Raw genomic sequence first — 26,377 nt, 5'->3', positions numbered from 1 at the left:
AACTTTATTTGAATTACCCAAGACCATCAAATGGGTTCAGCTGGAGTACACAGGTCAGAAGTACCAGCATCAAATAAAATCAGGCTTGCAAAGGAGTCATAAAATTACAGTGTTTGAAGATTAGAGGCTGCTTGATTTCCTGGTATACAGCAAAAGTCCTTTTTAGTCTTCAATGCTGAGCCATATAAGCCAATGAGCCAACGCTGAGCATATAAGACAGCATGGGGCTCTTGTTCCTCATACAGGATATCTAGAGCTTTGGAAAAAGAGCCTGAATGTTTGGGGATCACATTTTCTTCTAGTTTAAATGGTCAAAGTTACATTAATTTACTCTTGCTGCACTCACTGGTATCAGCAGACAGCCTATGCTGTTGGTGTGTATGGTTGCCAGGTGGGGTAGGTGGTAACTCTGACAAGCAAGCTCCGTATATTCTGTGAAATCAAAGATTTCATGACTTAATTGATCATAGAGACTCACGTTATTACAGATCTGTTCTTGCAACTGAAACAGGGACAAATAAAATGGTGCTGTCCTACTCCCCCTCCTAAAAAGGGAATTATTGCCCAGCTTTTTGAATCAGTAGCAGAAAGCAGTGGAGGGAGTGATTTTTCTTTTAACTGTGTTTGTTCCCATTTTTTAATATTCACCTGTGTACGTAAGACCGAGAGTCCTTCTGCTGTTTAGTTTTCAAGAAAAATGTATCCATCTGACTGCAGCTGGACAAAATTGAAAGGATATACACTATCAGATTTTGAAGTAAATGTCAAATGGTGTAGGAGTCCCCTCTATTCTGACTTGGGCTACCTCAGTCAGTATTTGCCCAATTATAATATCCTCTGACTGTACAAGTATCACAAAAGGATGTTAAATTCCATGTACAAGGTCTTAAAAAACAGAACAAAAATATGCAGCATTATTATCTGATACAAGCAATGGAAATCAAATAAAAACACAGACTGCAGAGCAGTGTGTGTTTGATGTTACCGCTTTCATCCAGAGAAAAGTCATCCTGTGCGTAGCGGAATTTTTCTGGACCACAGGCGATAAACACATCATCGTCTCCAAAGAAATCATGGAGACAGGTCACCTACAGAGAGAGCAAAGTAATTCATTTTATTTTTAATTGGCAACATTCTGATGCAGCTTAGTTTTAATTTAAACAGGAGGGAGCTGTCTCTCTGCTGTTCCCCCTGTCCCGTACTAATTCAGTCCTACTTTCCGTAAACCTTGCGCACAACACACAACTTTCTCTGGGCAAGTCAAGCGTAAAAGTGTAATTAAAAAAGGAGAAAAAAAATCCCAACTACCTTGCAAATTCTGTGAGGTATGGCATTTCCAATCCGTTCAGGAGCTGACAGAATACATTAGTCACCCTAATGAATGACACAGACATTCTGAGCTACTTCTAGAATAAGAAGCAGGGGTGCCCCTTCATGCCACACTGGTAGGCAAGGCTGTGGCACCACTGCCCAGGCTGATGAGTATCTTAGTATCAACAGAGCCTAAAAAGTCAAAGAATCACTAATCCTACAATCATAGGATCATAGAATGGTTTAGGAAGGCACCTTAAAGATCATCTAGTTCCAACCCCCTGCCATGGGCAGGGACACCTTCCACTAGACCAGGTTGCTCAAAGCCCCGTCCAACCTGGCCTTGAACACTGCCAGGGAGGGGGCAGCCACAGCTTCTCTGGGCAACCTGTGCCAGTGCCTCACCACCCTCACAGGAAAGAATTTCTTCCTTACATCTAATCTAAATCTACATCTCCCCTCTTTCAGTTTAAAGCCATTACTCCTTGTCCTATCACTACATGACCTTGTAAAAAGTCTTTCTTGTAGGCCACCTTTAAGTAATGGAAGGCCACTGTAAGGTCTCCCCAGAGCCTTCTCTTCTCCAGGCTGAACACCCCCAACTCTCTCAGCCTGTCCTCACAGGGGAGGTGCTCCAGACCCCTGATCATCTTCGTGGCCTTCTCTGGACCCACTTGAGCAGGTCTGCGTCCTTCTGATGTTGGGGACCCCAGAGCTGAATGCAGGTGGCCTCTCTCTAAGAAGGCAAAGAGCTGCTGGGCACAGCACAGGTGCAGAAATGTGATTCCTCCTGAGCAGGCAATCTTGATGACAGGTTTTAAAGCCAAAAGGTTTCTCTGCGCTATTGAGGGAGATGCCCAAAGTATCATTGGACGCCCTTCCCACCCAAGCATCATTTAAATCCACAGATTTAAAATCAAGATGCGAACAAGCAATATTCATCACAAAAAACCAAGCAAAATACCTGATTAGGTACAGGAACAAGGAAAATGGAGGAAGTTCTAAAGACTTTGAAAAGCACATCCTAGCAATAAATCTTATTCAAAGGATGCGCTGACTATTGGGACACAAGGGCACATCAGGCTTGCGTCTTTGTCTTCTGTTCTCCTACTTCTCTGTAATTAGCTGGGAGATGAAGTATAGGATGAAATTACAATCTGCCACTGTCGTCCCAGCTGGTTGAGAAATATAATCTCACTGACTGGTGGACAACTCAGCTCTCTATACAGCTAGAGTGTCTTATTTAATTTTTTCTCATAGTGTGGGACATTACAAACTTCCTAGAGATATCTGAGTGACCTGGGGCAACAGTGATGCTCATGGTTGGCTCCTACTCTTTTTCTGCAATATAATATACTTGAAGGCATTATTGTATTTTGGTTTGTTTGAAATAGGACTCAGATTGCTCATGTGACATTAGGAAAGGGAGTGTTCAAGTACATGGAATGGGTAATCTCTAGGCCTCCTGGCTACAGACATCTACTTCATATTTGCATGCTATTGCAAGGAAATGGGCCACCACATCCTGTCCAATGTTGCCATCATAACAAGAACTGAAGCCCATGAAGATATTCAGGGACATGTTAATACCTCTTGTTCTGTGCTGCCTTTCTAATGTAATCAGCCTGGCTCTGCTGCAGCTTATTTTCACCTGGAGCATGCTGCAGGAGGTACAGCCTCTCATTCCTGCCTTCTGCCATCTGGCATTAAATATTGACAAATGAAAGAATACACAGGTTTTGCTCTGACTGAAAAAAGACTGGCTGCAGTCTCATTAGACCTTGCCTGTCCAGATCCCACATTGGTGGGGAAATCAGTAAGACACCAAGTCCAGCAGACTCCACATGTCTGCTGAGGACTTTTATGGCTTTGCTCATTTTAGTGAGAATATCAAAAAGAGCTGAAAAGCAACACGTTCCTACAGAAGGTGTCTCCACTTAACATCATTAGCACTTCAAGCAGATAATACCTTTGCACCTGCAGGAACTTAGGGGTAGGAGAACTTAGTACCACTGGCCTTCTCCTCTACCACTTGTGCAGGGCGTGGACCAGCAAAGCTGAGAGTGCTGCTGTGCATCTTTTGTACCAGCCAGGACAGTATTGCTGGTGACTGTTCAGCATCCACTTTTCTAGGTGCTGTGGTGTGAAAAATTAGCCACTCAGATCTTTACACAGTTACAGTTGTGGTAATTTACACAGTTACCAGTGAAATAATTGATGTGATTACACAACAACAGCAAGATGATATGCCAATGGTAACTCCACCGGAACCAGTGGTGATCACACAGTAAGTCATGATAATGCTATTGTGTTATCTCCACGTACCTAAAGTTAATCTGAACCATCTCAGTACAACAACTAGTGGAAAATGTGCACATCATTGCTCTTTGGAGAGATCCATAAACACCCTATAGAAAATTCCCTTTTATTCAGGCTCCTGATAAGCTGAAAGGTGCTCTACTGAGGCAAAGAAAGATGATGCTCTTCCATCTTCAGAAAATGCTTTGAAAACTCACATGAAGTAGAAAGTAGCAGTTATTTTGAAGAGGAGAAAAATACTACTGAAAAAATGTTGGAAGGCCCAACTTCAAAGCCTTTGTGTAGCTATTCAAGAGGCAAGTGTTCAGCACAGCACTTGCCTCCAAGGGCTGGAGGGACAACAAAGTACCTCTATCCAATTAACTTTGTCTAGAACTTCAGCCCAAGCTCCTGGCATCCCAACCACATACTAAGTACTGTGTCAGGAGGAGAAAAAATGTTCATCTGCAAACACACCAGAGTGGAACATCTCCAGTGTCAGCCAGCCTGGTGCAGCCCATCAGCCACACATCCAAGCACCCAGGTGAGCCCAGGGTAAACATGTTTTTTTTAAACTTCCATTTTTTCAGGAGACCATTCCAAGTGACCACTGGCAGTGGCATTTATAATGGAGGTATCAGGCTGATAGCTGATGCCCAGTCTGGGCATCTGGGATCTTTACAGAGGTAGATGCATTGCAAGGGACTGGAGAGAGCACTGAAGAGAACTGTGGGGAAACTTACTGTAGACAGAGCTGAATTTCCATATCTACTGATCTCTTTAAGTTGGACTGTGAAAAGTTAATTTCAAGCTCTAATAAATCAACTATAAAGAAGGATTTTTGCTATCTTAATAAGGCTCAGTATTTCACACTCGTTAATATAATGCATAATTAAAGCACTGCCTAAGAATGCCAGCTCTGGTTAAGATGCCAAACATTAGTGAAAAGCTTGCTTTTCAGATTGGCATGACTTTCAAAATGGAGCAAGCTGAAATCTGTTGTGGCTTTGATCAAAGGTTGAATTTTCTTTCCAAAGTTCAATGAATTCCAATTTCTGTTTGCCTAAAATTAGGTTGAAAATAGTTAACATGTTACCTATAGAGAATTCTCCCACAGAAAAGATGACATTTCAAACCAGCACTTGGTATTACAGTCCTCCCCCTGAGGATAAGTGGCACTGATTCATTTGCAAATAATTGGGTTTGGCTCAATACACAAATTCCCATTTGAATGCTATGTACTATACCTATTCCATGGAAAGGACTTATAGGTTGCTTAGCTCACCCTTTCAGTATAGAAACCACTGCACAGTTAAACGTAGTGTAAAGCTAGATCACAACATAAGGGTTCAAAAATTTCCCAGCCTTTTAGATGAAATCAGAAAGAACCCACAGGTGCTTTTATTGTCTCCAGATCATAAATCAAAGTGTATATTTTGTCCTTGAACTCCCCACAGCCACCACACGCAAAAATACAGTCCAAGCAACCAAGAAAGCCTCCAGATTATGTGTCCAAATGCAATGGAAAACTACCAGCATGCACAAGGATAGAAACCTGATTACACGTCAAGCAGAGATACTTACAATTCACTTTGCTGCATCCTTGTTCTCTCAGATAGTAGGTTATTATGGGTATTTTATAATTTTGAACAGCTGGCTAGATGAGTACTGTAGGCTGGTAAAGAAATTAGATCATCTACTTGTTGAGCTCCTAATATTCAGGAAACATAACTTCTGTATTTGCTTTATTTGTTCCCTTTTGTTTCCTGCTATAACTTCCACTGTTAAGAACTCATCACAACATGATAGAAAAGTCAGCCAAAAACCAACCCCACTCTCATTAAATAGTGCAAAACATTGCAAAATTCAGAAAATAACAGGTGTCACATATTATGCAGTTTTAGCTATGTTGCTTATGTTCACCATGTGTGTGGTATTTTCTATTTACCTTTTGTTTATTAAACTTAAATCCTTGATCATTACTGTATGTCCCTGAAACATGCCCCATATGTATTGCTGTCTACATAATGCTGCTGGAATAAACTTTGTGAAAACATGCAACTTATATGCTGCATCTTACAACACCAGAGCCAGCTTGCCCAAGTGGTGCATAGAAAACAGAAAACCACCAGGACAAAGCCCTAGATATGCTCATCCCTGAAGGACATGAAGCTAAAGAGGACACAAGCTGGGAAGCAGGACCATGGACTGCTGGGTTGGGATAGCTGGTTCAAGATCTTATTAGCCAGTATGGAACATTTCAGGGTTCTTCATGAAGGGAAGGCCAAGCCTCTACTCTGCATTAATTGCTTTAGAGCTTTTTAGTGACCCCAGAACAACCTTATAAGTCTTCTTATCTTCATTCTTCAAAAGTCTTTTTTATCATGTGTTCTCAGTAAAAAAAAAAAAAAAAAAATTACAAGTCTCCACCCAAGCAGTCTGAAAGTATATGTTCTGCTTAACTTACTCTAAACTACTATTCTAATTACAGCCAATAATTAGTCTGGTATACCATGAAAAGCCTGAAAGAAAGGTCACATCAACAAAAATTTACCCCAGCTGATAACCTGAAAATCATTGTTTTTAAATGCTGCATTTTGCTCTTAGCTATAAATTTATTAAAGCACAAGACAAAAACTGATAGTAGCCTGCTAGTGCAAGGACCTCTGCAGCTATCTGAAAATGGTGATTTTGTTGGTGACTGTTATCATGCACCCTTAGCAATGACACCAGAAACCATTACATTAGTAAGATCTTGTCTTTTACCATTTTTAAGTCTACAAGCTTTTTTATTTATAACAAAAATTAAGCTTGTTTATATAATTACAGTAGACAGGATAAACAGAATTGATTTCCAAGATATATGTGCATGCCTTTGTTTAAAGAAGGATAATATTTAATTTGAAATTCAGGATTAAAAAGACAATATTGACTTAAAAAGGATCATACTGCATGAAATGTTTTCTCTCCAATTCCTGTAGCTTAAGCAATTCCAACGAAGGAAATTAAATCTTCACACTCCAGTTGATAAGGCACAAATTTGTTACGAAGTAATTATTTCTAATAGATTTGATGGTAACATTTTTCTTTGTGTCAAGGTTTGATTTTTAAAAAAACTTTATATTATGGAAGAAATAGAAGTTGGTAGAGATTAACGGAGATTTTAGGGAGTACAAAACTGTTTGCAATTCCTTAGGTTTTCATTAAGCGTGTTTTCTTTTCTTATTGAATGAAATCCTTCTCTGCTTATATTAGAAAAACTACCCCTGAGAGGACAACACGACTAGGATTTCCAAGATGGGATTTCTGCAGTGACAGTCCATTAGTGTCTGCTGCAGCAATTTTAATTGCAGAAAGGGAAGATATGGCCTTCTGAGAGATGCTGAGCTTTCTTGTTCATTTTAATACAGTAGTTGTAGAACTAAGCATTTTTCAGGATTTTGACGAAATGGAGCTTGCCTCAAGCATCTCTCTGGATGTGAGCTCACAGTTTGCTGAAATACCTGTGATGCTACAGATATTCTGAATTCACCTGGAAAAGGAGCAGTAAATATGCAGGATATATGCCTGCACAGCTGTGAATAACTGGCTATTTCTACCATCCTCCAGGAGGCAGCAGCAGCAGTAGTTAAAAATTGTAATTCATTAATAAAATAAATAAAAAGAATTAGAAACCAGAAGCCTGAAGACTTAAGCCTTAGTCTGAATCACCTACCAGAGCAGAACCCCCTGTGCTTTAACAGGGTGTTATGATTAACTAGCTCCTTTTGTTCCCTTTCATAACCTGCACAACGACAGAGTTCGCTGTGTCTGCGTGGCTGATGGGCTGCCCTCACTGTCACTCTCTACAACGACACATGAACATCGTCACAGCAGTAGCAGGCTCCAGCCACATTTCCATTGCTTTCACTGCTGGATTGAGCTCTGCAGCTCTTGCAGCTGCCACTTTAGCAGGAGGTCTCCGGTAGCCTGGATTGGCCATCACTGTTTGCCAAGAAGATGACAAAGCATGTCTCTGAAGAGGAATACATCATGAGGAGGGTTAAATGAACTGGCTTTTTCACCTTTCTGAGAAATGTCTTTATCAGAGGTTCCTATTTTTAGCTGATGGAGCCAGGTGAAGCTGAATGATAAACGATCAGACACTGTAGCTAGTGATTATTCAGAACAGTGATTTATGTGCATAGTCCTGCTTCCAGATTTTCCATCTCTTCCTTATGTCATGAAATGAGGAAAGACCTCTGCCTAAATGGCCAGCAGAGATCTGGCAAAGGAGATTTGGAATAACACCACCACAGGTTCAATCTGGGAGCTGAACATCTTCCATTTTGGGGACTGTCATCTTTAACCAACTGCTTGACTCTGTGCAAGTCTTAGGATACATGAGGGCAGTGCAAGGCTTCTTCCTCTGCTCCTCTCTCCCTTAGTCACAATGACTTTGTTAACTGTTCTCTCTGTAATATCCCTTCTCTTTAAGAATTTAGACATCAGAACAGAAAGTGATACCAGAACATAGGTAGCTTCAAACTGTTCCCTAAGTTTCTGCAGATCTAACAGTTATGCTCAAAGAAAACAGATGTCTATTTGCTTTCTTCAGATCATCATACTTCTTCAGCATGCAGGCTTCCAGAGTTCAGAACAGGGGAAAAATTGTCCTCTGAAACAACTTCCTTTAAGGTCAAAAAGACCACAGAAGACAATTTGCATGCCACACACACATAAAGCTTATCAAGAGCAGAACTGAATCAAGACATACTCTTATTTTCTAAGTTGCTTTGATAAATGCTATAAAATTGAACACATCCGACCATCTATTAGCTAAAGACAATGAACGCCTGCTCATGTCCTTTCTCTTTCAGCACTAGATGCTAGATGAAGCTAAGGAAGTCAGACTAGCAGCTAGACAGGCACTGAGAGTTAACGGAGATGAGAATGTAACTAAAAACTGTTTAAACTCTGGTTTAAGTCAAACCAGAAGTCTGATGGACTTATTTATACTCCAGTACCTGTACACCAAGTCAAATTGGCAGTGGTACATTTATTTCAGGGCTGGGAAACCAAAGTCCTAAATCACAAAGGCAACTGCTTTACAATTAATAAGTTGTGTATTTCCAGTCAATTAAGCACAGTACAGAAACTAAACACATACAGACTTGTCCACAGGAAAACTCAGTAAGGTCGTGCACTAGAGTCGATATTGGGAATTAATGAACATACAGAGTGGACTTTAAATGAACTGCTTTCTCTCCTCTGACAAGCTCTTCACCACATGTCCAGAAAGAAAAAGATTTCAGAAGACTTAAGGGGTTAAGAGGATATGATGGAAAATAAAGATGTTGATATTGGAATGCACAGCACTTAATACATTTTTTTTTTAACAGTCTGAAGACTACAAGCCCAAAGCAGACACTGAATTGATTTACATTTTATTAGATTCTGGTTTCCTGCATTTAAAAAGAAGATGTTTGGATTCAATTATTTCTCTAAAGTATGCACACACCCACTCAATAGATTCCACATTTGCATTCACAGAAAGAGAATAACTTTTATGAAAAAATACTGCTTAAAATGGATAAGCAATAGAAAGATGAGCAGAAAAAGCACGGATGTTGACTTTCAAAAATGGATCAGGAGTGCTCCTGCATGCCCAACCCGTGCCATGGAAGTATGTGCAATTACACTTTGGGGAGCCCCTCTCTGAGGTACCCATCAGTAAGGGAAGAGAACTCTCATCTGCTGTTCCATCTCTGTTCTCCTATGCCACCAAACATACACGTGGAAACCTGGCAAGACCAGGGTCATGCTGTCCCCTCACTACTGTGTTTGCGGTGAGCCATCATGAAGGGTAGGAAAAATTATGTCTACCATCTAGCTTTCAGGGACCATAATTTGGCCTCTCAATAGAAACATGCAGTGAGATTTCCATTCTTTAAAACATTATTCAGAGATCTCGGGTTTCTATTGTATTCATGGACAGCCATGGCTTACATTTAAGCCTACATAGTTTGATTGACACAATCAAATTCCACTCTTCTGTAGAGATTTTTTCTTCCTTTCTCACCTTCAGAAGAGAAAATTCTGTGCCAGTCAGATGATCGAGGCTGTTCTTTGATGAAAGAGGGAATTTTTGCACCTTTTTATTGATGAAAAATGCAGATCCTCTTAATCTGCCTGTATAAGTACAGTAGGTTGATTATGAGTGCTTTATGTCTACTTGGACTATTTTGTTATAATGCGACTAAACCAGAGTAGGGACACCGGCTTCTGACCAATATGCATTATTTCTGTAATAAGCATTTTTGATGCTTATTTAAGTGGAATAAGAAATATTCATGCATATATGTGCACAGCAGCTTCTAAGACTTCATGCATGAAGAAACGCTGCTTTCAAAAAGGCTGCAGCATTGTTTATTTAACTATTGGAAATGGGTAAGTTTGAAATAGAATAGAATAAAAAGCAAGGGAGAGGAAGGTCAATAGCCAAGCTACCCAGTAGAAATGTTAAAGCTGAATTTAATGTATCTCGTGAATTAGTGGTGCTTCCAAACTGTGTGAAATCCAATTAGCCTCTGGAAGAAAGGTTAGTTGTTATCCCCATTCCCTATACATATGGAAGGGACTATGAAACAGATATTCAGGCTGTTGATTCTTTTTACCCAGAAGAAAGGCTTGTCTTGCATTCATGAGGGTGTTAGGCTGAGGATAAATGTGCTGTGCAGTTTGGGGCATAAGGAGCACAGCCATCAACACCAATATATAAAAGATTATCCTTTCTGCAGTCAGAAAACCATAAAACCAGAAGTTCTAGGTGACAGATTAAAACTATGAAAGATACCCAGCACAAATTGCCCACAAACAGGTAGCACTTCAGAATTCAGAGAACTGTCAAACCACTCATCCTAATCGTCCCCCTCATCACTCTTGAGAGGAACCAGTAGTTCTGGACTACAAAAGAGCATCAGAGACTTTGGAAGTAGCATAACTATACGACCAAGGTCAAGCAACACTACTTGAAATGGGAGTCTTGAAAGCAGGGGCACAGGGAGCCTATCAACCTACTCAAGGTCAGGCTGAAGAACCAATGGCCTGGAATTTCCAGTTAATGGGATTTCCAGCAACAAGCTCCTAAAATCTATAGCTGTTGCTGATCCTATTGTACATATCTTCATAAAAGAGAAAAGCTCTTGTTTATCTTTGTGAGATGACCAACAGGCCCAGAAGGGTGAAAAGCTACACCAAGCATTTACTGCTTGTAGGAAAGCTCTAAAGGGCTGGAGGAGACCAATAGCCACACCCTGACTTTGTCTCACAGCTGGTCCCTGCTTCTCCCCAAGGAAGATCTCTATACTCCACGCCAGAGCACCTACCTGGTGTATGAGAAGGTCAAAACCAGTGTCCCCATAGCCACCCCTCTGTCTGCTGACTTTTGGCTAGGAAAGATGGTGGGGAAAGGAGGAAGTAAAACGACAGCTGTGAGAACTGCTCTCATCCCCACGTGCAGTGTGTGTTGTCTTCTTAAAAGACTAAGATGACATCTCTGCTTTCCTTACCACTAGAAGGGTGCCCTGGGAGAGTCCTTCCCTCCTCAATGTCTTATAAGTGTTCCTGGCTCCTGCTCCTCCTTTTCTCTTATCAGTCAGCATTATGTAAAAATACTTCCTCCACTTAATTATTTCATGGTCGGATGCATCAAGAACTTAATTCTCAGCCCAAACATTTCAAAGGACAGTACATTGGCCAGCTACCAAAAAGCTCCCTTTGTACTTTCACCCACCTGGGTATGGTTATGGACTTCAGCCCAGTACAGCACTGGCAGTGGCCAAAGATGAACCCTCACAGGGGGACAAAACTGATTTATTCATGCATTTCCATTTTCCAGGGATAAGTCCACCATCTTGCAACCCACCCATTCTGCCTAACTACTGCCCAGCCTGTAGCTATGGAAGCAGAGGGCAGCATGCCTGCACAGTGCTTTTGGGCAGAATAAAGTTCTGGCAAAATGAAGAGGATTACACAGCTGTACGAAATAGCAGGATTTGTTCCTACAGCCTCTTTGTGATGTAGTATAAAGAGACATAAGAGAGGAAATTCTGTCTTCAATAATCAGCCAGAGTGACAAATGAAATTATATTAAATATGAACAGATTTGGTTTCCATGTAACAAGTGGATGCGTTCTACTCACTCTGGCAGCCTCTCTTTAAGAAATGTAGTTATTTGACATTGTTCTGAGTCCAGCTGACATCAATAACTTCCTTCTAAAACAAGTGCTAGGGAAAAATCAGTGTCAGACTTGCCGTTATTATCAGTACATCAGGAGAGCTTGAGGACACTGCAGTTTAAGTCAGGCATCAGCGCTGACTTTGAAGGCAGCACATTTCGAACTGACCATGTCTACCCTAGCACAGCACTACACTACACACTTCACTATGGATAACCTTGTCTTCCTTGGCATTTGTGGTAGACAACATATGTTAATTAGGATTATGGCAATGTATTACCACAATTTTTCCTGGGGAAGATGCACTCTCACTCAGTTGTAATTAAAAGCCTTTTCTGACCAGAGAAGACTATTCTGTCAATTCAGCTTATGCACATATTTATATCTCAGTCTGCACTGGTTTTATTCAGGGTCTAGGTCTCCAACTACAGCGACTTTCAAACATCTGTGCTATTTTTATCATATCTAAAGATACTTCTTCTATTAACTAATTCTTGGATGTTTCATTGAGCTTATATTTTGTACAGGTCCCCATCCACTTTCTTCAACATCTGCAAAATCCAAAACACTTTCTCATCAAAGGAGATGTCAAAAAGCTAACATTTTTACTTCATGCTATCAACCTTAATGGCAAAAAGACGCAAGTATGAAGTATTCAGCCTTCAAGTCATCCTTCCTAATATGCATGTCCAAACCTGACAACGAACAAACTGTCCTGTCCTCCAACAGCGTAACTTCATTTGCAGCCTATGGATCCAAGTCAGCCTAATTCTTGGAGAAGATAAGAAGATGCAACTGTTTCTGTATCTTATTAACACTGGCTTTGCATTTCACCCCACTCATAGCATCAAAGCTGTTGCTCTAGTGCTAAAATATTCTGTAAAGACTCTAAAGGCATTTTGACTAGTTAAATTTCAATGCTTGCAAGGATCTTTACTGCACTGTTAATTCTGGAGATTAATGGTAATTAAAAATGGTGTCCCTTAAAAATTAAATTGTAACAGATGCTACATTAAATTTAAACGAAAGTAACAATTGCCATCAAGCTGTTCTTTCAGGGAGTTAAAATTTCTTCCTTAATTATAATTCTGAACATGTTCTTTGTGTTTTGGGAGATTTCCTGAATTTACAGCAAATGCACATGCCCTCCCTATCAGAACAATTTTGTTTTCAACCTAATTTCTGTTAATCTTTGAATAAAGCTATTAATTTTTTTCTAATTAGCAGGTCTTTTCAATTCATCTGACAGCTAACAGAGTAACGGAAAATTCAGCATTATGTCCTGAGCTAAACCATATTAGGGTACAAATTAACAATGTTAAGCAGGCTGTGAAATAAAAATACTTTGTACAGAACATGCAGCGAGGGTGCTGAAATTAATGTTCCAAAGCCTCTCACATGAAAATGCCTTTTTTTCTTTTTTTTTAATTTGAAAAATATCCTGTCCCTTCCATGTCTACAGGACCAATGACAAGTTCTAGCTTAGTATGCAGTAATGTTAATGGAATAATTGATGCAGGAATACTGAAATAGACGATGTGTAAAATGGCAGGCTGCATAATTGTCTGGAGTGAGTTCAAGCATTTCTGCAGTGAAAAATAGTCCTGTTTTATAATCCTATCACGTCTCCTTGCTGCTGTGTAGCAAGCAAATTTCATTTGGAGATGATCCCAAGATGCAGTTGATTTACTAGGGGGATTCCAAAAGGCAGAAGGTTAAAGCCTTCTTGCCCCAACGAAATAGCACCTGGGAGAAGTATTAAAGGGTCCACACTAGTTTTGGGGAGTATCATTCAAATTATATCATTATAATAAATATTATTTATTAATTAGGGTGAACCTTTGCCATTGAGCAGCGGCAGAAGAGTACCCGATTAAAAAAAACCCCAAACATTCCTTTTTAATACTTTACCCTTCTTTTTTAAATATAAAGTATTATGTGATGGAAGAAGGGGGAACAGAAAGAGGAGGAGTTTTAAAAATTATGATGCAATTAATTTCTGCTTCTGTGAAACATGCAAGAGCCATTATATTTGGATGGCATTTCTCATAAAATGAGTTGTAGACTACTGAAGTAATTAGAAACTAATTGCTATGAGATTCCCCCAAGAGATATGTGATGAGAGAAACATGAGACAGCCAGAGACTTACAGGCATAACTGTATCTGTTTCTTTCCCAGTCTCTAAGAAATAGCAAATTCCACTTCTACATGTGCAGAGGTGACTATATGAGCTCACACATCAGCCAGCTGCAGATGGTTGTACACATTTACACTCCCTTTCTGCGCTGTCTCGGGGATAATTGAGTATGCTTTACTTATCTGAACCACAGAAATAACACATCTGGTTTTTTTCCTCCTTTCTCCATTGCTGCATGAGTTCATCAGCTCTTCACCTAGTCTTCACTCTCCATCCCTTCCCCAGCCCTCACCCCTCTAGATTGACTGTCATTTTGGTGATAAAGGGATCCTTTCTGCTGCTGTGAAGATCACGAGCCTGGCATCTGCCCACGCAGGGCTTCCCTCTGCTGCCGCTGCTGCTAACAGGAACTGGACTGGGCTATTCTTTCTCAATGGCACTCTGGTGTGAGATAATAATAAGCACAGATAGCACCCTGCGGTAGTCTTCACCTTTACAGGGGTAGATATCGTAGATTCTTTCCTCCCCCAACCCTTCCTCACCTCTGCAGAAAAGAAGTATTTCTTGTTCCTTGAAGATTTTGAGTCAGCTTCTGATCTGACTTATGCACCCAACAACCCTGGGTCAAAGCACCAATTCTGAGTCCTCATGACAGTGGAGATCAGTAACTTTACAACTACAGTTAAGAAAAAAGGATATTAAATAACCCTTTGTTAGGTTCAGCAAAGCTGATACCTTAATATCAGTTAAAAGATGCAGGTGTTTTGTTTATTTGTTTTGTTGTTGTGGGTTTGGGTTTTTTTTAATTTTGTTGTGGATGCCAAGAAAGAAACAAGGCTTGTTGTCTGTTCATGATGGAAATGCTGCTCCTACATAAACTCATATGTAGACACTGCATAAAGACTGAACATGCAGTTATGAAAAAAATGTAAACAAAAGGGCCAAAAATGTATCGGCATACAAGCCTCTTGGTACAAATCTACTGAAGTCAAAAGAATTATACAAAGCATCTTTACTGATTTTACTTTACTGACTTTACTCCCTGATTACACTGACAGCACTTCTAAAACTTTGCATTTATATTTTTCCCCCCTCAAATGTTTTATAGTTTCCCTTTGCTCCCTTCCCCTCTCATCTCAGATCATTTTTGACAGGTAATCCAGCAATATTAGCCTCTCCTGTGGAGACCTTCTCTATACCCACAGTGGTATGCTTTCAATTTGTTCCAGCACTAATAAACGTCTAGTGCAGACAGTGTGGGCTGAGCTTTTTTAAGAAACATTGAATGTCTGCAATTCCAGTTGGGTTCAATAAGAACTACAGAAACACAGCATCTCTGAAGCATGGAATAGCAGGAGTAAGTGGAGAGAGGTAATTGTAACAAGGCCAGTGCTATATTTTCATTGGTGCCTCTGAAGAAATACTGTTCAGTCCAGGATATATATATTTCCATAGGGAATGTGGTGCTGGAGTTCACCAAAATGTCACTGTACTAAACCAACTGCCCTTTTTCTTTCCCTTATTTTTTCCTTTGTACCAAGAGGCAGTAAAGCGTCTGTGACCAAATAAGGCAACACATGAGCATCCTTTAAAAAAAATTTTTAAAATCATATCCTGACAATTAGCATGCTGGTGCAGTCAATTTTTGGAACATCAAATCTAGCATGATACTTGCACACTAGAACGATTTAACAAGCTTTTTTGGTGATAAAGGGATCCTTTCTGCTGCTGTGAAGATCACGAGCCTGGCTTTTGCTGTGCTGTCTTGAACTCAAACATGCCAAAATAATATTAAAAACTTGACACTGTTTTTCCTTCATAGTCCAGACTAAATATTTTGTTTCTTTCCTCAGGAGAAATCAAGAAAATACATAATCCACACCACTGTATTGTTTTTGTTCCAAGGCAGCTTTCTTGAATAAAAGAAACAACTAGCTCTGGCTGCCTAGAAGAAAATTAGACTTTGATAACAAATGATATATTTTTCTCTGCAACAGCTTTTCACTTTTTTGTAATACCTAGGCAAGTATGAAATTCTCTTATGCTGTCCATTTTTCCTAGTTACCAGATCTGGTTCTGCAGATCCAGTCACCTCTAGTTGCATTAAGTCATTTATTCAGTTGAGTTCTGACCAGGGAAATCACTGCTTTGGCACACACAGTGTGTTTTGTACAGGGCTCTTGCCGAGCACAGGATCGTGCTGCTCAGGAGCCACGTATTACTGGGAGAACAGTGGGCAGCTCTCCAACGCAGAGCTCCCTGGTAGTCGTATGCAAACCAAACTCGTCTGGTTACTACTAGTTTAGTGAGATACTACTTTGCATCCAAATGTCCTTTACTAGAAGCAAACCCAGACTGCATCCATGTACAATTATTTAAGGACTACCAGGTGGTCATATAACAAAGCATTATATCACAATAAGACACTGACTTACAAGAAAAAGTGGATTTTTATGTTATTCTAGCTACTAGATGTAAAATTTAGGCCAGTGGTTGGCAGATAGTTTCCAGTCTTTTCCTGAACAGATTTTTCTTCTCTTCAGAATGTAAATGGAAATCTGGGAAGTCTCATATTACGGCCCAAGCCTTTGTTTTTGTAATCCTCTTTAAGGTGCCCAGCTCACCTATATAAAAATTTATAAAAATAAAGCATCAATATTGCAAGCCTTTCCACTGTGCTCCAGTGGTATACTCTGATTCTGCCTTAAACAGACATGTCTGAAGAGACCCTAGGGGTGCTTATTCAGTCCTTCGCACCTCCTCTAACACTGATGAGGGATGTCTCATCCACTGTAATGCCAGAATTTGGGTTTTGAATTTACTCTGGTTAGTACTACACCCAGTGAGACCCATGGGCAGGTTCGAGCCCTAAGTATGCAATCAATGTGTGACGGCTGCTCTAATAACTGTATGTGGTGCAGAATTTAAAGCACGTGACATGTATTTTTAAGTGAACAAGACAATGAGATACAAAGAGCAGTAATATTACATATTGTGGTGCCTGGGGTATAGTAGTAAGCCACGTGAAAAATAATGCCATTCAATATAGGATTTCCTTGTACTAGATTTAATTTTGCATGTGCTGATGAGAACCTGGCCCTTTTTTTAGCAGGTAGCATCATACCAACGCACAAGAAAAGGCATGCTATTTAAATTGTATATGTATTCATTTTATTGTTGTTTCCCACTCATGGTTATAGCCACTAATAAGATGACTATTGCTCTCTTGTTTGTGTATACAGACCAGCTTGCCATTTGGGGGTTAATGAATGATAGCAAGTGGAAGCATGAAAATAAAATTAGCAATGCCCAGAGCAACCCACTTTATCAAACTCACCAGTTTATAGGATTAGCAATGGATTCAGTGCAAATCTCTGCTATGGGTATTATGAGCAAGATTTATGCCAATTAGCAGTAACAGTGCAGATTATTTGGGAAGAGCACTGACAACAGTTAAAAGCTCCTTCTACTTTTAAACTATGTTGTTAGGACATCCATTTCAAGCATTCATGTCCATTTATAAGACTATTTTTACTCATCTCCCAAGTGCTATTTAATTTCTTACGTGCATTCATGGCATTGTTTCCTGAGGCAGTGAAGAAGATTAAATGATTCCTTTTCTAAGCTAAGTCTTGCAGTAGCTACGCTCAACCTCTTTGGATTCAGGTCAGGTTGCTCTCAGCAGAATCCAACATGTATTACATTCTTCACTTCTCTATAGCAGACGTGATCCTGATCACACAGAGCTCAGTGGGAAAATTCCCTATTGACTTTAACATGCATTGGATCAGGCCCTAAATCCCCATAGCAGTCAAGAGACCTGAAGGAAGGAATTACAATAATCTATTGGTAGATGCCACTTGACCAGTGGAAGACTTCAGTCTGTCTCCACCAGAGGAATGTTGCTGATTGCATATATCTCCAGGCTTCTGCAATATGTAGTTCTGATGTGGGCGTCAGTACAGCAAAGTCCATATATAAATTTCATTGATAATCTGATTAGAAGATTACAACTTTATGGAAGGTAAATTTTTCCCATATGCTCTCATGCCTACAAGACAGGGACAAGGCTGAAGGCAGTGCCATTGTAGACTACAATACCCCTTGGAAAATCAAGTCTGACCCTTTTCTCTGAGGGAGGATCATTTGCTCTGATTCTCTACAACCAAGTTCTAATAAATTACTGAACTGCCAAGACAGTATCCTCTCATCTCTGCACAACAGTTTATTTGGAGCCATGGGGGATGTGTGAGCTGGTACCTCTTGGGAGCACCTGCAGGGGTGAGGATGGCAAGTTCGGTCTAATTTCATGGATGCATGCGTTACAGATACACTAATAGACACCCTCTGATTTTGCTCTAAAACAGTTGATAATCCCTTAGCCAGTTTATTCTGAAGAAAAGCTGGTTGATATAACTAGTTATTTACAACTGTGACAATTACATTGAAGCAATTTGTGTGTGGACGTAATTATGTTTCTAATGAAGATTAACTTAAATTAAACGCTTTTAATTACAATTTACACAGCCTTTGGCTATTGTGCAGACAGTATTCTGCAGATATGAGATTCATACTTTGCTGTGTCAAAGCTGACCATAATTATTTGCTGGATATTTGATGTCAGATGCTGCTGACATTGCAAAAGGTTTCAGTGCTGTAAATCACAGTGTAGAAAGATTAGAGATTGAAGCTTTGTCAGTCACTTTCAAGAGCCACTTGCTCAAACTCCTCTGATAACACTCCATCTGCCTTCATGACTGCAAATACTTCTACCTGTCTGCTCCAACTTTCTCCAAAAGCCAAGAGAATGTTGCTTTTTAACTCAGTAGGAGCATTTGGAGGCCCACATATTTGTACAATTTGCCACAGTCCCTTCTTCTTGATGTTAAATTGGGAGAAAAACAACTATGGGAGCCCAGCTTATATATTACATCCAAATTTGAAAAATTAATTCCAAAGAATCCTTAGAGGCAGCATCTTCATTATTCAGAAAATCTTGGCATGTAAACTCCACCTACCAGCATTCAAAAGGAATGAGTGATCAAAGCCAGATTACAAATTCATTAGTGATTAATCTGTCTGGAAAACCTTCCCCGATGCTTTGCAGGAATATGATAGTAATATGATTAATAGTAATAGTTACAATAGTATTATGGCCAAAACCATAAAACGCTACTAAGAAACATGACCACAGGAGCCTTGGAGTTTCATTCCCAAAGAGATCTTATCTGGTGGAGATATATTCAGAGGATTCATAGTCCTCTGAATCACTATGGCCACTGAGCTAGAGACCTTTGCAAGCCTTAACATCACTCTGAAGAGCTGGTAATAAGAGACCTTAGCATTGGAGTTGCACTCCCAGAATTGCAGTGTTTTGCAGGATCCTAAGTGATTGCCTCCCTTATGCCCTGTGCAACTCGAATGCCTTTAGGAAAACTGGAGATGACATAAATCAGGGTAGAAGCGGGCCCAAGGCTTCTCCTTTTGGGGTCTGCCTCATTCTTTCTACAGTGTTCTCTCAATGTGTTGGAACGGGAATGTGTTACAGAAAGTATTTCATCTCGCCTCCCTTCTTTCTGTAAAAGACTGTCCTAGAAAAGAATATTGCCATGTGCACGCATGCAACATACTTTACTTCCAGACTGGACATCCCTGTGGCTTGAAGCATTTTGTCCTTTCCCAGGAGGCCATGACAATTCCCTGCGTGCCTTTCTTTTGAAGGGGAAATCAAAAGGTGCTAAACTCCCCTTTAAAGCATACTCTCAACATAGAGAAGGAGTGTTTTGTGCAATAAGACACACCATGGAAGCTCTCCAACATCTGCATTGGGCTAACATGCAATGGGGCTTCTTCACAAGCCAAAGTTGTAGTCTGCCAGATTTGTTTCAGTTGAGAGTCATGCTTATCCCATTTAGTATTCATTCCAATACATATTTCATCATGTTAATGCATATTTTATCACACTTTTTGTACCAATTCTTTTAGCATTTTGCTTTTGCAATGGTGCCTAATAACCCATGATTGCATATAACCCTGTGTGCATGTTTGTGACTTGTGCAATTCCCTCCTGTCCCTAGGACAGACTGATCTTCCCAGACTCCTATTCTTGCTATGTACTGCTTCCAGTTTAATTCCCTCACCCTGGCTTTCTCAATTATAACAAGAGTGACTCCATACCACGTCTTTCCAGCTCCACTCAAGCCATTCCTACAAACTTACACTGTTCAGCTTTTCTGGATATAACATCTATGGCCACTCTTATCCATGCAAACCAGGTCTTGTAAACTTTACTTTCACCCACAGTCCTCCTGGTTGGAATAAGTTTTAGTCATAAAAATGCAGATTATTATTTAGTAAAATATTAAGTAAAATGCCTATTTGCATAAAAGATAAACGAAAGCTCACCATCAACCTTTTTCTGAGCTGCTATTTCTGACATAAAAGACTCATGGGCAGTCCATTGCTAGCAGTGCACCATACACTGACAAATTAGACAATGGAAACCATGAACATTTGGGAAGTACTTATTTCCAACATGTTATTTGACCCACTGAAGAAGTCACCTAGCTTTTGAGAGCTCTGCAAGAAGAATATATAATGTAGTCTGATGATTCAGGTGTCTCATTCCACAGTCCAAGCTAATCCTATAAAGAGCTATCTGAAAATACATAAAAGTGATGTCTGCAGAGCTGTACGTGTATATGTATGCTTATACACTTACGTACATGTACACAAAGATAATTTCACATCTTGAAAGAACATATAATTTTACAATATCACAGAGGAAATGATGAAATGGTTTTACCATCAGATCTTCAAGGACAAGACGTTAAAGCAGCTATTCAAATTAGTTCCTATAGGGAAGTGCTTCACTGTCTACAGAAATCACTAGTGGTTCTAATGACTCGTGTTAGGATTTAAAGCATTTGAAAAAAGCTCCTTGAATGTATCAAAATAATTAAAAACAGTATACTTGCAGAGTTATGGTTTTTTAAAATCAAATTCCATTTATCTTTTTGCACTAAAATTTAACACATGAATTTTAGCCTGTTTCCCTAAGAGAAATAAATACAAATTTCATATGTATTTATTTTTAGCAGTACAAAATGCATCCTCTTCCCAACACACTTCAGGGAAGATTTACACAAACTAATTAAAAACCCACACACATACGCACATATACATGTGTGTATATATATCTGTGTCTGCTTCTATGTATGGGTAAAAGTTACCATCTTTGTGGTCATCCAACCATGACCAGGGAAATACAAGAGAGAACAGAACCATTGACATTTCTTCAGTGTTGAGTGATTCAGGCATGACTGGGCAACTGGGGAAGGCAGCTTCCAAATGTGAGGACCCTTGATGTAAAGTTATCACTGAGGTATTGGATCTAGGAAGCACGCTGGACACCTGGCTGATCCTAGCTGGTGTCTCAGCGCTCGAGGTAAAAGGAGCCCATGCCCCAAACTATCTGCAGATTTGCAAATCCAAGTCAATACCTCAAATTTTCACCCCAAATGTAGTGGGGGGGGGCAAAATTGTACTAACAAGCAAAGGCCTGGCACTTCCCCTCCCCCGCTCCCCCCCTTGATGTTCCCTAAGCAGAACACAAGACAACAAAGACCAAATTCACAGGCTACAAAGGGATGGATTAGTGTACTGAGACCCAGTTCACCAGAAGCAGATGGCCACAGAAGTCCCTTGGGACTGCCTATCACAGACACTGAACCTCTTGGGCAAAGCAAGGAACAAAGCCTGTCCCACTGTGACAAATGCACACCGAGAATAGGTCGAGATCCCTTCCATGACTCTACTACATGCCAGAATCTTGTCTGGATGGGCTTCAGCCAGTTTGCTCTTTGGCCAGCAAAGCGCAGACACTAAACTGGCTGAATTTATCTAAAATAAAGCATTTCACTCTCTCACTGAAGATAACATAACTCATCTTGTTCCCCACCATCCACTGCTACATCCTAATCTACACAGCCCTAAGGAGGACTGACGCAAACAAAGTTCCAGAGGTCTATCATGAAAATGCAACGATGAAGACACTGAGCAGTGTCTCCTCTAACCACCCCTTGTGGGTGAGCAGCCCGTGCCCCAGTGAGTACCAGCCTGGGGCAGGTGGAGCACAGACATCCAACCATCCCCACTGTCAGCAGACTTGACCAGGAGGGTCAGGATATTCCCTGTGCATCCAGGTGCTCCCAGGAACAGATAAGGCCATTTATCTAACCAGAAAAAAAGCTTGAAAAGCATCTTCCTGTACTCTTCTATAATAAATAGTAAGTTTCGATGTTTGCAAAGGATGCTGAAAAAGCACTATTGACTCCATTTTAGCTAATTCCCTCCTCCTTTCTCTTGCTCTTTCAAATTGTTATGATCCCTGTGACAGACTAATGATGTAGAAAGGGGCTCTCCTACCTAGCTACACGCAGGGCAAGTAATGACCCCAAGTCTTAGGTCACCAGCCTGTTTGCTGCCCTTTTCTTTCATCTTGTATTACTCTCCATGCACATCTCTTTCCCACAAGGAATACTTTGTTCATTTTGGAGCTGTGAAAAAAATCAAGTTATTTCAGCTGTTCACACCTACAGACTCATTTCCACCTCACAGTTCTCCAGGGATAAGCGAAGATTAATTGCGCTTTCCCCAAAGTCCTTACTTTGATAAATGAAGTTTGCCTACACGCTTTGTCCAGGAACGGCAATTTTGAACAGGTATGGAGTGCACATAGTGTAGCAGTTAAGCACAGCGCAATTGGGAGTTTAGCTTAATTGACAAGGAAAAATAGAAATAAACCTTCCAAGTATTGTGGGGAACAAGGCTACATCAGTGGGGGAAGTAAGAAAGGTGTGGGAAAGAATCACTCAACTGGGGAGGGGAGGGAAGGGAAATGCTGAAGTCATCTCTTAGCTGTCATACCTGCTGGGTGACCTTGACAAGCCAAGCAGTCTGAGGGTGTAAGGGAAAGACAGGTCAATGAGGAAAGGGCATTCAGCCACTTTGATTTCCTATCCGTAAAATGAGGACAATAACACAAGCTTCTTTTGCAATGTATCTTGAGCTGCACTGGTAACGTGCTTCCTGAGGATGCAGCGTTATCTCCTGCATCCAACACCAAGATCACTTTGATGCTGTTCTCCAAATGCACTTGCTCTCCCTGGATTTTGGTCTCACTCGCCCTTGAATAACTTAACCAAGCATGAGGTGCCTAAAGTATTCTTACGCTTGACTAATCGCTTGTTTTGGAAGGTGCTCTTTTTCCTCCTAAATTAGAAGGTATGCTTAGCCAAAGTAATCCTATTTTGTTGAGGCGTAAATCCATTTATGCAAATTGCAATCCAGCTTTTGAGGGCTGGAAAACTTAATAGTGTCCTATGTTGGACTGAATCCCAAGTAATTCTCCATTTCATCAACATTTCCTGAACTTCCCCCTCTAAATTCCTGCAGCAGAGTCTGTGTGTCTCTGTCAGTGTCCTTACATTAAAATTTTTAATCTTTTATGCCGCCTGCTGGGACAATCTGAGAAAGGAACCCAGAATAACCACAGTAATCACAACAATTCTAAACTTTGAACTTAAATCCATCCATTTGGCACCTGTGATTACTGAATTTCAGCCCAATTTGACACCACCCTTATTTTGACGCAGATTTTCCATAACACTTCTTTTGCCATATGCCAGTTCAATTACAAATACTCTTTCTCTGCACTGCTGCCTTCCAGATGCACTAAACTTCCCTCCTGCAGACTATAAGAAAATGACTTGGCTCCTTTTCCACTGCTTTCTTTTCATTCCATTACATCAGACAAATAAACAAGACTAACTTGCATTAAGTTAGTATATCATTTACAACTCTCCCCCACCCTTCCTTTCTTCGTGGCAGATACCAAAAAAAAAAATAAAAAAGCATCTAAACCTCATGCACTGTTAACTTTCATACTTAAATATCCACATCCTCTCTTATTCTAGGGGAGAAAGAAATGGAGAGAAAGCAGAAGGAGTTATTATAACATCTCCCCATGAGATGTTGGTTTTCTTATATAATTGAATTACATTACTGGTGTTCAAGGGCCAAATCCTGTTTCAGCTTACTTTTCAGTCCACCAATTTTATGTAAGTGCTGGAGTAAGAGGGAGGAGAATCTGGCCAAATACACTAAACTAGGTGAATAAGGCCTCCTACAGATTTATTCTTTTTTTGTAACTTCCAAGATCTAGTATCTTTGTTAGGAGTCATCCTGTGATAATTCTCAGAGCAGGACAGATCCACAGACAAGCAAAAAAGCACTGCTTGCTTTCCTTACTTCTCAGTGCACAACCCCCTGGCAGAGCAAGTGCAGGGTACTTTACATAAGTCCCTTCAGAATCGAGATCAACTGTAGGAAGCAAATGCAGGTGACCTATTTGATAAGGCTGAAATAATAATCAACCTGGATAACTCTTATAACCAAGCAAACACTTTTGAACCTTACTGATGCCCCACCTGTGGGGCAAGATAAACTCCTCTAGCTTGGCACACATACACTGGCCACACTGGATTTAGACCACCTGAGGATTTGGTGTTCTACGACCATTTTCTAAAGCCCCTTTGCCCCCACTGGATGTGTTTCTAAATAGCTACCTATTAAACAAGAAGTCTCATAAGCATTTAAAGTTGCAAGAAGGAAGCAACATATCCCTCAGGCACCTTTTCACTCACCTGTGCTGATATATGTTTTACTTCTAAGAGACTGACTTCTCTGCCCATTGGGGTATGCAAAAATGTATCCTTCCTTACCAGTCTCCCTCCAAAGCCACATGTGGAAGCTCTTGTTCATCACCTATCAGTCAACCATGCTAATATGAACTGGTGAAGCATCTTGGCAATAGCCTGTAGGAACCAAGGCTGTCTCCAGAGTGATGCTACCATAGCCAGGCAAAAGAGCCCTATTTTCACTTCACTTCTGATTTACTGAAGCTCTAGGGAACCCACAACACCAGAGCTCCTCTTAGACCACATTGGCTGCAGCCCCAGATTTTGTTCAATCATTTACACCAGTGTAAAGTGAGCTCAGAGCACAAAGAAAGACAGAAAACCAGGGTCTTTATGGTCAGCTGAGCACCTCCACTAATAGGATTAAATCTCTTGCTAGATTACAAGTGTGTCAAGTTTACAAATAATGAGAAGGGGGCCGAGCCCTCAATTTGCAGCGCTTCATGCTACAGGTGACAGCTAGCTCACTGAGCCTTCTGGTACACGCATATTCACATTTGGAAGTTCAAGAGAGCACCCTCATCCTCTCTAGTCAACCATTTTCCTATTTTCCCTTTGGCAGTGGATTTCTACCTCACCCCCCTCTGACCAGGTTCAGTTTGCTTGTCACTTGTTACCAAGCTGATGACACCTGCTTGCTAATGTCCTCTGCACAGCAGACATGCCAAGTGCAACCTGAAGCAGATGTCTTCTTAGTAAATAAATAATAAAAAAAAAAAAAGTCTGTGAATCACCTCCATAGGAATGGGGGAAACCTGGAATGTGAAGTCTCTTTTGTCTTCTCCACTGTAAACAAGACAAATGATTGGCCTGATAAACTCCAGTTCTGCTTACCAGATCCTCTGATGAGATTTGGACACCGCGGTATTCCCTCACTGGACCAGTCTGTCTGTATCCTACATTTCTGTAATATAAATTACTGAGCCAAAGTAGAATCCTTTAAGCTATTTCTCTTACCTCCCACTGATGTAGCGAAAGAAAAGGGGCTGTATCCTGGGGCTAGGGAAAGCTTTGAACAGCAGGAGCCTGGATAGCTAACAGTCCATCTCTGACATGTGCAAACAGCACAAACAGAATAAAAACAAGAAAATTAGGAAAGCACCTCTGAGAAAAATTTCCCTTCTGAGGCGAACAGAAGTTATTTCTCGGAGCTCCTGTGTTTCCTGCTAAATGCAGCCCATCTCCCACAGCCCAAGAGGCTCAGCTTTTCCACGGAGCTGAAGCAATTGCTTAAACAAAGGATTTGCTGGGAGCTCGGTTACATCATTGCTGCTGGCACTGGCAGGCTGCTGAGGAGGAGGATGTGTGATTTACATATCAACAGAGATGCTGAATGGTCAGTACCAGGCAGGCTGACTGCACTAAGCTCGGTTCTGCTGAGGGAAGTGTGCTACAAGGCTGCAGTTGCTTAGAAATTATTCTGACTCAAATTACGCCAGGGAAGGTTTAGACTGGATATCAGGAAGCATTTCTTTACAGAACGAGTAGTTAGGCGTTGCAATGGGCTGCCCAGGGAGGTGGTGGAGTCCCCATCCCTGAAGGTGTTTAAGAGTAGGGTCGACATAGCGCTGAGGGATCTGGTGTAGTTGGGAACTGTTAGTGTAAGGTTAATGGTTGGACTAGATGATCTTCGAGGTCTTTTCCAACCTAG

At 40.7% G+C, this 26,377-nt stretch overlaps 1 protein-coding gene and 1 long non-coding RNA gene across 2 annotated transcripts in view; both read right to left on the bottom strand.

The window, feature by feature from the left end:
- The window catches only part of LOC141949269 (uncharacterized), a 191,895-nt gene that overhangs the window by 109,676 nt on the left and 55,842 nt on the right, over positions 1 to 26,377 (bottom strand). The gene's annotated exons all lie outside the window — the stretch shown is intronic.
- Positions 1 to 26,377, bottom strand: part of DCX (doublecortin) — a 76,918-nt gene that overhangs the window by 17,938 nt on the left and 32,603 nt on the right. The window contains exon 4 of the mRNA XM_074882791.1: positions 986 to 1,088. Coding sequence (XP_074738892.1) covers positions 986 to 1,088 — 103 coding nt within the window. The remainder of the gene's footprint in view (positions 1 to 985; positions 1,089 to 26,377) is intronic.

Source organism: Strix uralensis, chromosome 13 (genome assembly GCF_047716275.1).
Source record: "Strix uralensis isolate ZFMK-TIS-50842 chromosome 13, bStrUra1, whole genome shotgun sequence".
In the NCBI taxonomy this organism is placed as follows: Eukaryota; Metazoa; Chordata; class Aves; order Strigiformes; family Strigidae; genus Strix; species Strix uralensis.
This window is presented reverse-complemented; position numbering and strand designations above follow the sequence as displayed.